The sequence below is a fragment of the Tiliqua scincoides genome, chromosome 8, assembly GCF_035046505.1.
Source record: "Tiliqua scincoides isolate rTilSci1 chromosome 8, rTilSci1.hap2, whole genome shotgun sequence".
In the NCBI taxonomy this organism is placed as follows: Eukaryota; Metazoa; Chordata; class Lepidosauria; order Squamata; family Scincidae; genus Tiliqua; species Tiliqua scincoides.
Window position 1 is genome coordinate 8,923,218 of NC_089828.1, and position 10,921 is coordinate 8,934,138.

At 55.9% G+C, this 10,921-nt stretch overlaps 1 protein-coding gene across 3 annotated transcripts in view; it reads left to right on the top strand.

Annotated features, from left to right (window-relative positions):
• The window catches only part of ADAMTS7 (ADAM metallopeptidase with thrombospondin type 1 motif 7), a 40,285-nt gene extending 30,363 nt beyond the window's left edge, over nucleotides 1-9,922 (top strand). For 2 of the 3 annotated variants that reach the window (XM_066635384.1, XM_066635386.1), the window contains 8 exons: nucleotides 2,025-2,151; nucleotides 2,990-3,203; nucleotides 3,844-5,553; nucleotides 5,987-6,139; nucleotides 6,630-6,803; nucleotides 6,909-7,055; nucleotides 7,198-7,357; nucleotides 8,378-9,922. In XM_066635384.1, coding sequence (XP_066491481.1) covers nucleotides 2,025-2,151; nucleotides 2,990-3,203; nucleotides 3,844-5,553; nucleotides 5,987-6,139; nucleotides 6,630-6,803; nucleotides 6,909-7,055; nucleotides 7,198-7,357; nucleotides 8,378-8,544 — 2,852 coding nt within the window. In that variant the 3' untranslated portion in view covers nucleotides 8,545-9,922. Of the gene's footprint in view, nucleotides 1-2,024; nucleotides 2,152-2,989; nucleotides 3,204-3,843; nucleotides 5,554-5,986; nucleotides 6,140-6,629; nucleotides 6,804-6,886; nucleotides 7,056-7,197; nucleotides 7,358-8,377 lie in introns of those variants that run through there. The other variant, XM_066635385.1, reaches the window with a different exon arrangement.
• Nucleotides 9,923-10,921: the final 999 nt, after the last annotated feature.

Here is a 10,921-nt window from a genome sequence, read left to right on the forward strand (position 1 = left end):
TCAGTCGTTGGAACTATTTTCTGGCAAATGCTTCCGATTACTGGAGCTCTCCTCATTTTTGAAAAGATGATTTTTCCCCCCACCCCACTCGAGATGATGCCTGGTGTTACGTGATGTGCACTTCCAAACATGCAAGGATGTGCGCTGCACACAGCGGCTCAGCTCAGTGGTCTGGTGTGGAAGGAGGAGGAAGGAGAGCGCAAAGGTGACACAAATAAGAACTTCTTGGAGGGGATAATCTACAGTCATGGAGGAAGGGAACCGCAAAGCACATCTCAAGACACGCACAGGCACACAGGAGAACAACCGCCTGGCCCTGAGCACGAGTCGTTTGACTAGACACCAGACAAGAAAGATCAAGGGGTTGAGGCTCCTTCTCTTGGCCTGGCCTACCTCACAGTGTTGGTGTGAGGCTAAAAGGGAGAGGATTTCACATATGCTGCCGGGGGTTTCTCAGAAGAAAGTGAGATAGAAATATAAGGATAATGGGATGGTGGATACACAAATCTGGGCTAGAAAAACACACGCGTGCCAGTTCTGCCTCTAGAGAGTTGTGCTTCTGAGAACTGATCACCTTCCCGTTGGCCCTTCTGACTCTCTTGTACAGCTGTCTTGCCCTGTGAGCCTCTCGGTGTGGGCAACTGCCCTCCTGTGCTGCATACAGCACAGCGTACATGGATGACTCTGGGCTAGTAACAGCAGGACTGTCCCATGTGCCTGGCCTAATGGGGCGTGTGCTTTGAGGGGAGGCTGCTGGTGCCCTTGATGGCCTGGCCTCAACCCTGAACCTGGCTTGGCTCAGGCCCTGGGGGGACGATTCGTTCCAAGGCCCCTTTCCCAGCTCTGCCCCTGAGAGCGAGAGTGTCTTGTACAGGCTGACTGGCTGGCTGGCTGGTCCCCAGGGCCTGCCCAGCAGCAGAGGGGTTCCCCAGGAGGAGTCCTATACACAGAACATAAATGAGGGTGTGGAGGCAGGGTGGAGGCAAGTGAATATGTTGCAGGTTTTTCTACAGGCATCCAAGTAGAGCCAGCCTTGTTAAATGACCAGGACCCAGCTTTTTGATCTGGGCATTTTTGGTGGCGGGGAGAGTGCAGGGGTGTCAAGACAGCAAGAGGGCAGAGAAGTTGGAGGGGTTTAGGGGCAGGGGTTAATCTTATACCTCCCCCACAGCCAGCATGCAGGCAACTCCGGTTCAGCCTGTCCTGGCGCAGTTTTCAAACAGGGAGTTTGGGTGCAGGAGTTGCTGGGAAACTAGCTGACAAAGGAAGGAGGCAGACAAAGAAACCTCTTGTTTGGGATTCCGTGAGCCACGCTTTGAGGGAGGGGGTGTGCCTCTTGGCATGCTGCAGCTTAAACCTGACATTTGTTGACCTCCTCACCTCCCCCCATTGCTACATTCCTGGCTCTTTAACACCAACATTCCAGGCCCCTGTCTCCTCTTGCTCCCCCTCCTTTCCCTGGCTAGGGAGGGGGGCTGTTAGGGAAAGCTGTTCGCAGTCAGGTGCAGGACCGAGGCCCCCAGTTGTGATCAGCAGACCAGTGACAGTGCATTGGAGACCATGTCTTCTCCAGTCATTAACTGCCAGGAGGCCTTTGCACTGAGCAGTCAGCTACAGCAAGGACCATCTCAAGCAGTTGCTTCAGGCCTGAGGACCTAGCAAGGATCTCCCCCCCCCCATTAGCTGTTGGGATCAGGAGCAGGGCAGCCAGGACTCTCATGGGGTTCCCCATCTGGATCACCAGCTATCACTGCTCAGGGATGAAATGAAATGAAAAGGCCGAACAGTGAGGCTTCGCCTTGCCTGCGTAGACCTGGTTGGAGGTGTTGGGACAGCCAGGTTTTCCTGCACCAGCGCCACTCCCACGTAGGGCTGCAGTCCTGGGAGAGGGAGCTGCTGAAACTGTCCTGCTCCACCGTGGCTCCCCCCATCCCGCCCTGTGTCTTCCGCATCCTGGGTTCCTGGCACACCGATGTGCTGCATTGCATGCGGAGTGTGCCTGATGCACCACTTGGCCTTCTCAGGTGTGCAGAGGCAAATCGTCCACTGTGTGGAGAAGCTGGCGGGGATTGTGGATGAGCCATACTGCGATGCACTGAGCCGGCCCGACGACCAGCAGAGGAGCTGCAGCGAGGAGCCGTGTCCAAGCAGGTCAGCCCAGGCACCTTCCAGCGCAGGCAGCAGCATCCCTTCATTTTGTCCCAGCTTCAGGGATGCTGTCCTGGGACAAGCCTGAGAGAAGCACAGCAGTTGCCTCTCGACCTTTACTGGGTTGCAGAGGGCATCTGGGGCACAAACCTCATGCCCGTTACATCTGTGAGGTGCCTCTCCTGTCCATGGTATGATGGGTCAGAGCTCTAGGACGGAATTTCTGCCTCATTCTCTATGCACAAGACTCTGAGTTTGGTTCTCAGCACCTGCAGTTACCCCCATTTTGCGCTGCAGGGCCAGCCCAAGGCCCTGGAGAGCCCCTACCAGTTGGGACAGGCAGTTCTGGTCTTGCTGGACCAGGGCCCGACTTGCCATCAGACCGCTTTGTAGGTTTGCCCAGGATTGGGCTGTGCAGTCCCTGAGGCAGCACAGTTGGCGCAATGGGAGTTTGTGACGTGTCCACAAGTGCACTGGGAGAGTTAAATCTGGGACAGGGCTTGCCAACCTCCTTCTTCGTGAGTGCCGCTGTGCTGGGTCCCGCTGCACCAGAAATGGCTGGGTGGTGCGGTTGTCCTTGCAGCAAGGAAGAGGCTTCTCCTGACCCTCTTCCGCTCTGCATCATCCTTGCCCAACCCAGAGCAGCTGCACCCCCTCCCCCGGCGCTTGTGCAGTGCTGTCCCAACCACCCCTATTTCTGGCAAAGTCAGGCCAGATGAAGCAGAGTCATGCATCTCTGCTGGCAGTGGGGCCAAGTACTTTGAGGGGCCGGTGGGTGCTCGCACTGTTGGCTGGAGAGCCCTGGTCTAATGCTCTTACTCCGGCTGCTCCCTTCCTCCAGGTGGTGGTCTGGCGAGTGGCAGCCGTGTTCCATGACGTGTGGTGATGCAGGGCTGATGAAGCGGACTGTCCTCTGCATCCAAAGCGTGGGGCTCGATGAGCAGCAAGCCCTGCCACCCAGCAAATGCCAGCACCTCTCCAAGCCAGATCCCGCAGCCCCCTGCAACCGAGAGGTCCCCTGCCCAGCCCAGTGGGTTCCGGGCATCTGGTCTGAGGTGAGTGACTCTAAGCGCCACAGCCAGGCCAATCCTGGCCCTTGAAGAGGCAAGAAGGAAGATCAGGCAAGAGGAGCTGGTGGGGTCTCTGCTGCTGGGTACATCATGGCTGGGGCTGATTGGCAGTCCCAAATCCAAGTGCTCTTGAGAATAAGCCCTGCCAGAGACATGTGGCAAGGAACGGCGGCATATTGGGCCTGGTCTCCCAGGGTCAGAGCAGCATCTCTGAGGCTGCAGTAACCAAACCAGAATCAGTTAAGGACGTGGCAGGCAGCATTTGGTGTCCTTGGCTGGAATGAAAGCCATGAAATGCTTTCTGATATTGGACACCAGGAATCTGTTGTCTGCTCTGTGCTTCCCTCCCCCCCCCATTAGCACACCTGTGCTCCCTCAGCCAGCGATCTCTCTAAAATACAAAGGTGGTCTCTTAAGTGAGACAGGAAATGGAGTAGGCTGTTAAGAGGGGAAGCAGCAGCCCTGCTGGTCTGTGGCAGCAAAAGCAGCACAGTGCCTGTTGTAGCACCTTAAAGTTATCGGGTGTGCGTTTGCATGTATGTCATTCTGCAATTGAAAGCAAGGAACCAAATGGTCAGGAAATGCCGGAGTCATGCCCTCCTTGCTTTCTCTTGTCTTTCTCCAGTGCTCTGTGACGTGTGGGAATGGTACCCGCCAGCGCCTGGTTGAGTGCCCCAGGGGTGCCAGGGCAGGCTGTGATGTGACACAGAGGCCAGCCTCCGAAGCGACCTGTTCGCTGCTGCCATGCAGCCCTCCTGATTGGTCTGGAAGCGGCTCGTCGAGCCAGGAGCTCTTTAACGAAATCAACTTTGCCCCCGACCCCCACGCCCCCAAATTGAGCCCTTCGGCACCCAACTTAGAAGACCCCAATGCCATCGTGGAGGAGGATTTTTCACTTGGCATCAACAAAAAGGGAAATGTCTTTGTGGACGACTTTTACTATGACTATAATTTTATTAACTTCCACGAAGATCTGTCATATGACCCAGTCCGTGAGAAGGACAGGACGAGAGAGGACTTGAAGCCAGATGGTGGGGCAGAAACAGCAAAAGATGCCCAGGGGGGTTCTGCAGAAGTGCCTCCCAGCTCTTTCCCTGCCACAGGACCAGCAGACAGAACGGACAAAGGGAGCTCAGCATCTCCGGCTGTTGGGCAAAAGGAGGACCCTGGCAAGGCTCAAGGCAGTGGTGCCCCTGTCAACCTGCAGGATGCTGTCGGGGTGACTGTTCCCTTATCTGTGACCTCCTCCCCGGCGCTCAGCAATGAGGGTGTCCAGCCACCGCTTCGGGAGTCTTGGCCCCCCACACCAGCAGCGATGACAAGGCATCCTCCCGCAAGCCATAGCCATCGTGTGTCTGTTGCCGGCACCCCAGTAAACACATTCACAAGCCCCGTGTCAGAGGAGAGCACAGAGGGCACAGTCTCCTTCACCCGCTTCCTTCCCTTGACCAGTCAGGCACCAGCAACATCACCGTTTGGCCAGGGCAGTGAGTCTGGCACCCCTGGTAGCACTCAAGGCTCCGCCAGAGGAATGCAAGACCCCAGAAATCTCCGGCTTCCTGACCCTGGTGGTACTAAACGTGGCGACTCATTTGACATTTCACAGGATGACCATGGCAGGCCAAGTGCTACACGCTGGCCTGTTGTTACTGATGCACCTACCTCTCTCCGGACTGAGGAGGCCCAGGTCAGCAGAGGTACAACAGCCGCTGCCAGGACAAGAGCATGGCCCTCTTTCCCTCCTCCCCAGCTGTCTCACTTTGCTGATGCCGCTACCAAGCTTCCTCCTGTACAGGAGGGTATAGAGAGTGACAGGACCTTTGATGACCTCCTGAGTTCAGAGAACCCAGAAGATGACAGGAGCTACTCAGAGGGCACACAGGACAGCCAGCCTCCTCCCATCAGTGCCAGAGAGGACGTCTGGGCTGTGGTATCCACATTCAATGCTACACATGAGGCACTTCACCCTGAAAGCAAAATACTGGCACCTCACGAGACGGACTCACCAGAGCTGCAGTTATCAGCCGAACCCACACACTGGGAGCAGAGCAAGGCCTTCCCCAGCGCTTGGCCTTCAGGGTTGCCCCCAACTGAGCAGCAGGAACCGGACACCAGGCTGAGCCAGACGCTCTTCGGAAACAGGAACGTGCACCCAGAAAAAGGCCCACCCATTGGAGCTCCCTGGATATCTGCTACCAGCAGTGGAGGTCTTGGGCCCAGTCACATGTCTGCAGAGCACCAGGACCCGAAGAGGAACGAGGCTCCCTCCACCATTCCTCCTGCTACTGTTGCAGCCATTTTCAGTGCCAGCTGGGAAACTGGAAACTGGAGTGAGGCAAGTTATGCAGAACGCAGGTGTCATACCAAGTGGGGGCAGTTATTGTCTGGCAAACCCAAGTAGCTGCTGCACAACTATACATGTGCCAGACATGCTGGGGTCTCCTCCAGAAGCTTGTGACTTGGCTCAGTTCCTTGAGTGATCTGGAACTTGGTGATTGGCAGGCATCTTAAGGAGGAGTTCCTTGTTGCTTATTCAGATTAATTTAGGGGGGGGAGTAGATGTGTAGTCTTGGCTCTAGGGGGTGGCTCAGCCCTCTGGGCCCTGCCTGACCTCCAGGGGTTCAGAGGCTAAGACAGCCAAGGGGTGTCAGCAGGGGGTGCAAGTTATGCCAGCTGTTTAAGAAATGGCAGGGCCAGGAATGGGGCTGGTGGGTGTTAGCAGCCTGGCCTGTAGAGACAGGTCTGTTCATGGTTCCTCTTGGTCCTAGTGCTCCACCACCTGTGGCCTGGGTGCTGTGTGGAGAACGGTACGCTGCAGCTCAAGCACGGAGGGGGACTGCAACCCTGCCCAGAAGCCCATCCCTGCCAGAAGGTGTTACCTGAGGCCATGCTCCATGTGGCGTGTTGGAAACTGGAGCAAGGTAGGCCGCAGCGGTCCTAGGCCAAGCTGTGAAGGGAGCCCCCTGGGCCCTCCTCCCCAGCACTGCTGAATTTGGCTTGCAGTGTTTCTGTCCTTTGGATGTCGGCTTACCTACCCGCATGGGCTCCATTTCAATGAGGAGCAGAGCAAGTGGTCTCTTCCTTCCCCAGGGCTCACTTCAAGGGCCAGTAGAGCTTTTCAGCCATAGGGGACAGAACCAGTTTCAAAAACATGATGGCAAAAGGCCTGCAAAGGACCATGATTTGGAGGGGGGGTGGATGGACCTCCTCTGCTTTGCAGGCAGGTCCAGTGCCTGGCAGCGTCTTCATGTAGGGCTGAGAAAGACCCTCCACTGCCTGAAGCCCTGGAGAGTTGCTATCAAATGGGGCCGGGAATACCGAGTCAGATGAACCCACTGATCATGGGTTGACTCAGTAGGAAGCTGCTGCCTCTGTTGTTCACCTGCTGTCCCTGCACTGTTGATCACCCAGTGTCTGGGCGCCTGTGGAGCTGGAGTGAAGGTTCGGGACATCCACTGTGTTGATTCACGAGACCAGCGGCCTCTCCGCCCCTTCCACTGCCAGGCTGTTTGGGACAAACCGCCTGCGCAGATGCCCTGCCAGTCGCAGCCGTGCCTTGACTGGTACACATCTTCCTGGAGAGAGGTGAGCAGGCTGCAGGGGGGGGGGGTGTCGCCAGGGAGCCCAGCCACAAAATGTCCGCCTTGGGCTTCTTTGCTGATTCCCAGCTGCTGAATCTCCCCTGGCCAGTGCTCTGAGCTGTGTGGAGGAGGAGAGCAAGAGCGCCTGGTGACCTGCCCAGAGGTTGGAAGGTGTGACCATGCGCTTCGGCCAAGCAGCACGAGACCCTGCAATGTCCACCCCTGCGCCAAGTGGACAGTGGGATTCTGGGGGCAGGTGAGCAGCCCTGGGAGAGGGCATATGTCTGCCTCCTGAGACCTGGGTGGGAATTGATCCCATTGACAGGAGGGCCCTGGCCTCTGCTTTGGGGCCTGAGGCCCCCTTGGTGCCTGGCTCTGAGCTACCTTGTTCCCTGCAGTGTACAGCAACCTGCGGTGGAGGCATCCAGAGGAGGCAAGTGAAGTGCATGAACACAAAGACTGGGGAGGCGGAGGAAGACCGGAGCCTCTGCGACCACGAACAGTGGCCAGAGGACACCCAGAAGTGCAACATCCAGGACTGCAGCCCCGGCGAGGCAGGTGGGTTGCATGGAGTCTGCTCTACTGCATGGCTTACTTCCTAGGCAAGGTCACCTGCAGCGCTCTGCCCCATAGGCGGGCTCAGGTTTTCTCTACACCTACTTTTCTCTGCTGCCAGTCTCTCTAGCCTGGACAATGCACTTATAGCACAAGCTGATCAGGTGGTTGCTTGGGGTGCCATTGAAAGGCACTCCTGTGATGCAAGAGGGGCATCTTGTGAAGTTCCTGTATGGTGGGGTCCCCACCAACTGTTACCCTGCACATGCCTGATCTCGTCTGATCTTGGAAGCTAAGCAGGGTCAGGCCTGGTTAGTACTTGGATGGGAGGCCGCCTGGGAATACCGGATGCTGTAGGCTTATACCAGAGTCTTTCGAGACTGAAGGTTGCCAACCAACCATGTTTGTTGTGAGAGAAGTAAAGCTTCCTCATCAGATCACTGATCAACTAACTGGCTAATCTTGCAGGCCTGGCAGGGCATTGGAGAGCAGCACCATGGGGTCACTGTTCTGTTGTAACTCTGCCCAGCCCCAGGAAGGTCTGATTAGGCAGGTCAAATTCCATCTGCATCAGTCCCGGGGAGGGGGCTCTGGCCTGGCTGCTGCTGCAGGAAGGTCTGTATGGGGACCCTGACCCAGGTAGACCCTGGAGCCTGGCTTTCCAGTGAAAGGCAGTTTTGTGGAGCCTGGAAGGTCTTGGGTTCCGGGTTGGGGGGGACGACATCGTAGGGCTTGGAGACTTTGGCCTGTCTGAGGAAATGGTTCTGGACTAGAAGCATCAACCATCTGACTCAGGGCAGGGCTGCCTATGGTGGGCAGGGGAAGCCCCCAATCCTTGATCTGCCCAGGGCAGGACTGGCAGCAACTTGGCTGGCACCATTTCTCCAGGGTCTCAGGAGCACAGAGGAATGGAGAGAGAAAAAGAGGGATGGACAGATGGGGGGAAAAAGAGGTTGCGGAGAAAGACCACATGCTCGCAAGCCTCATGCGCTGATGGACAGTAACGTTGTGTTCTTGCTGCAGGCTTTGTCTGTGAGCGGGACCGACTCTCGCTCAACTTCTGCCAGACACTGCTGTTGCTGGGGAGGTGTCACCTGCCAACTGTCAGCGCTCAGTGCTGCCGGACCTGCCACCCAGACGGCCCTGGAGGCACCCAAGATCGTGGGAACGAGCGAGCCTCTCGGAGGTGAGCGCTCCACCTGCTCACAAGGACACCCTGGAGGATGATGAAGAGCTTGGAGGCTTCAGGAAGAACCTTAAGAAGCTCTTTCCAGGGAAGTCTTGCTGCTGACTGCAATGGCCTCCTTTGATCAAGCCCCTTGTCCAGCGTTCTGGGAGAGAGACAGGCATGGGCTGACCATACATGTCACGTTCTTGGTGCTTAGTCACAGCCCTCCCACCAAACAGAACTCAAGGTGACCTTGGAGACATCTGCCTTCTCACACACCGTGGAGGAAGGTGCCGCTTGCTGCAGGCAGGTCTCTCAGCATGCCCAACCAAGGAGCCTCCAGGGGAGGAGCTGCATGGCTGCAGGAGTGTAGCCACCTGGTTGCTCCTGCCATACTCAGGTGCACTCCGTGTTGGCAGGACCAGCACAAGATGCTCCACTGGGCAGCTCTTGTTTGTTAAGCTCGACAGTTATTTTTCTACTTACAAAAACAAGCACCTGGCATTCCGAAGGGTGCATTATAACTCTTTTCCTTATTGTTGATAGGTGGGATTTAGAGCAGGCCGTTTTCTCCAGAGGTTTACAAATCAGAGTTGACATCTGCCTCTGAGTGGCCTGTGCAGCTGTTGGAGAGCCTCAGAAGCAGGTCCGAAAGAGTCTCTGCCCCCAGCTGCACTTGGCTGCTCTTCCACTCTCTGGTCCTCGTGTTCCCTGTCTGTCTCTTGGTGTTAACGCTCCTTTCCACTGAAATCCCCGCAGTGTCACTACACTGAAAAAAGTTCAAGAGGGAGAGAGCAGCTTCTGTTTTTCCCTGCAGCCCCATGGCCTGGAAGAGGCTAATTCCAGCTACGTGTCCCACCTTCACAGTTCAGAGTTAATCTCCACTTTGGCAAGAATACCTCTGATCTTCAAAGGACTGCTTGGCTGCCTAACCTGCACTCACAGGGCACAGATGGATGACACCGCTGGTGTGTCATGCATGGACTGTGCTTGTCCTGACACCTCCTCTGGAGCTGAAGTCTGTCCAAAAGAGCAGGACTGCTAGATTTATTCTTCAGTCCAGATCAGGGCTCTCAAATGGTGTGAGATCCTGCAGGTGCTTCTCTTCCTCTCCTTTGAAGTCAAGTTGCTCCAGATCTTTTGAAATTGCCACTTATATCTGTTTGGGAAATCTGCCCTTCAGCACAACAGCCACGAGAGCCAGTTGTGCAAGGCCTGGTGGAATCTCCTTTTGTCTCTAACCACAGCGAGGCAGATTTGTACCTGGGGAAGGTGTGCATTGGTGCTGTTCACGTGTTGATTTCTCTTTGGATTTGTCTGCTGTGTGCTGTACCCCTTTGTGTATCTTCCCTGACACCTCATCATGGATGCGAGGGATGGAAATAAAGCTGTTTCCAAGAACATGCTCAGGAACAGTCTCTTTGCCCTGTTTGTTTTTTGGATGACTAGCAGTGCCTGGTCTGGGTCTGCTGGCTTCCTGGTGCATCGACACTACCGTTTCAGCGGTTGGTCGTGTCTTGCATCTGTGCTTGAAGCAAAGGCTCTTGTGCATGAACACTCAAGTAGGTCCACTGAGCTATCCATAGGTCAGCCATATAGTCAGTGCTGAAGGGTGTTTAACTGCCAATGGAGCAGGGTAGGGGTGGTCACCTGAGCAGCACACCAGCCAGCTGAATTGACAACTTTTGCTCAAGTCCACACTTGGGTGACCTTCCCCCCTTGCTCTATTCCCTCTTCCTTGCAATTACTTCCCTCCCCCTTTCCTTTGGATTTTAACTGGTGACACTTTGACCTTTGCCCAGGATGTATTGGCAACCTTCAGTCTTGAAAGACTATGGTATCGCGCTCTGAAAGGTGGTTCTGGCACAGCGTCTAGTGTGGCTGAAAAGGCCAATCCGGGAGTGACAATCCCTTCCACACCGGGAGCAAGTGCAGTCTGTCCCTGGTCTGTCTCCCTGGCTATGGGCCTTCCTTCTTTGCCTCTTAGCCTCAGACTGTTGGCAAAGTGTCTCTTCAAACTGGGAAAGGCCATGCTGCACAGCCTGCCTCCAAGCGGGCCGCTCAGAGGCCAGGGTTTCCCACTTGTTGAGGTCCATCCCTAAGGCCTTCAGATCCCTCTTGCAGATGTCCTTGTATCGCAGCTGTGGTCTACCTGTAGGGCGCTTTCCTTGCACGAGTTCTCCATAGAGGAGATCCTTTGGGATCCGGCCATCATCCATTCTCACGACATGACCAAGCCAACGCAGGCGTCTCTGTTTCAGCAGTGAATACATGCTAGGGATTCCAGCATGTTCCAGGACTGTGTTGTTTGGAACTTTGTCCTGCCAGGTGATGCCGAGGATGCGTCGGAGGCAGCGCACGTGGAAAGCGCTCAGTTTCCTCTCCTGTTGTGAGCGAAG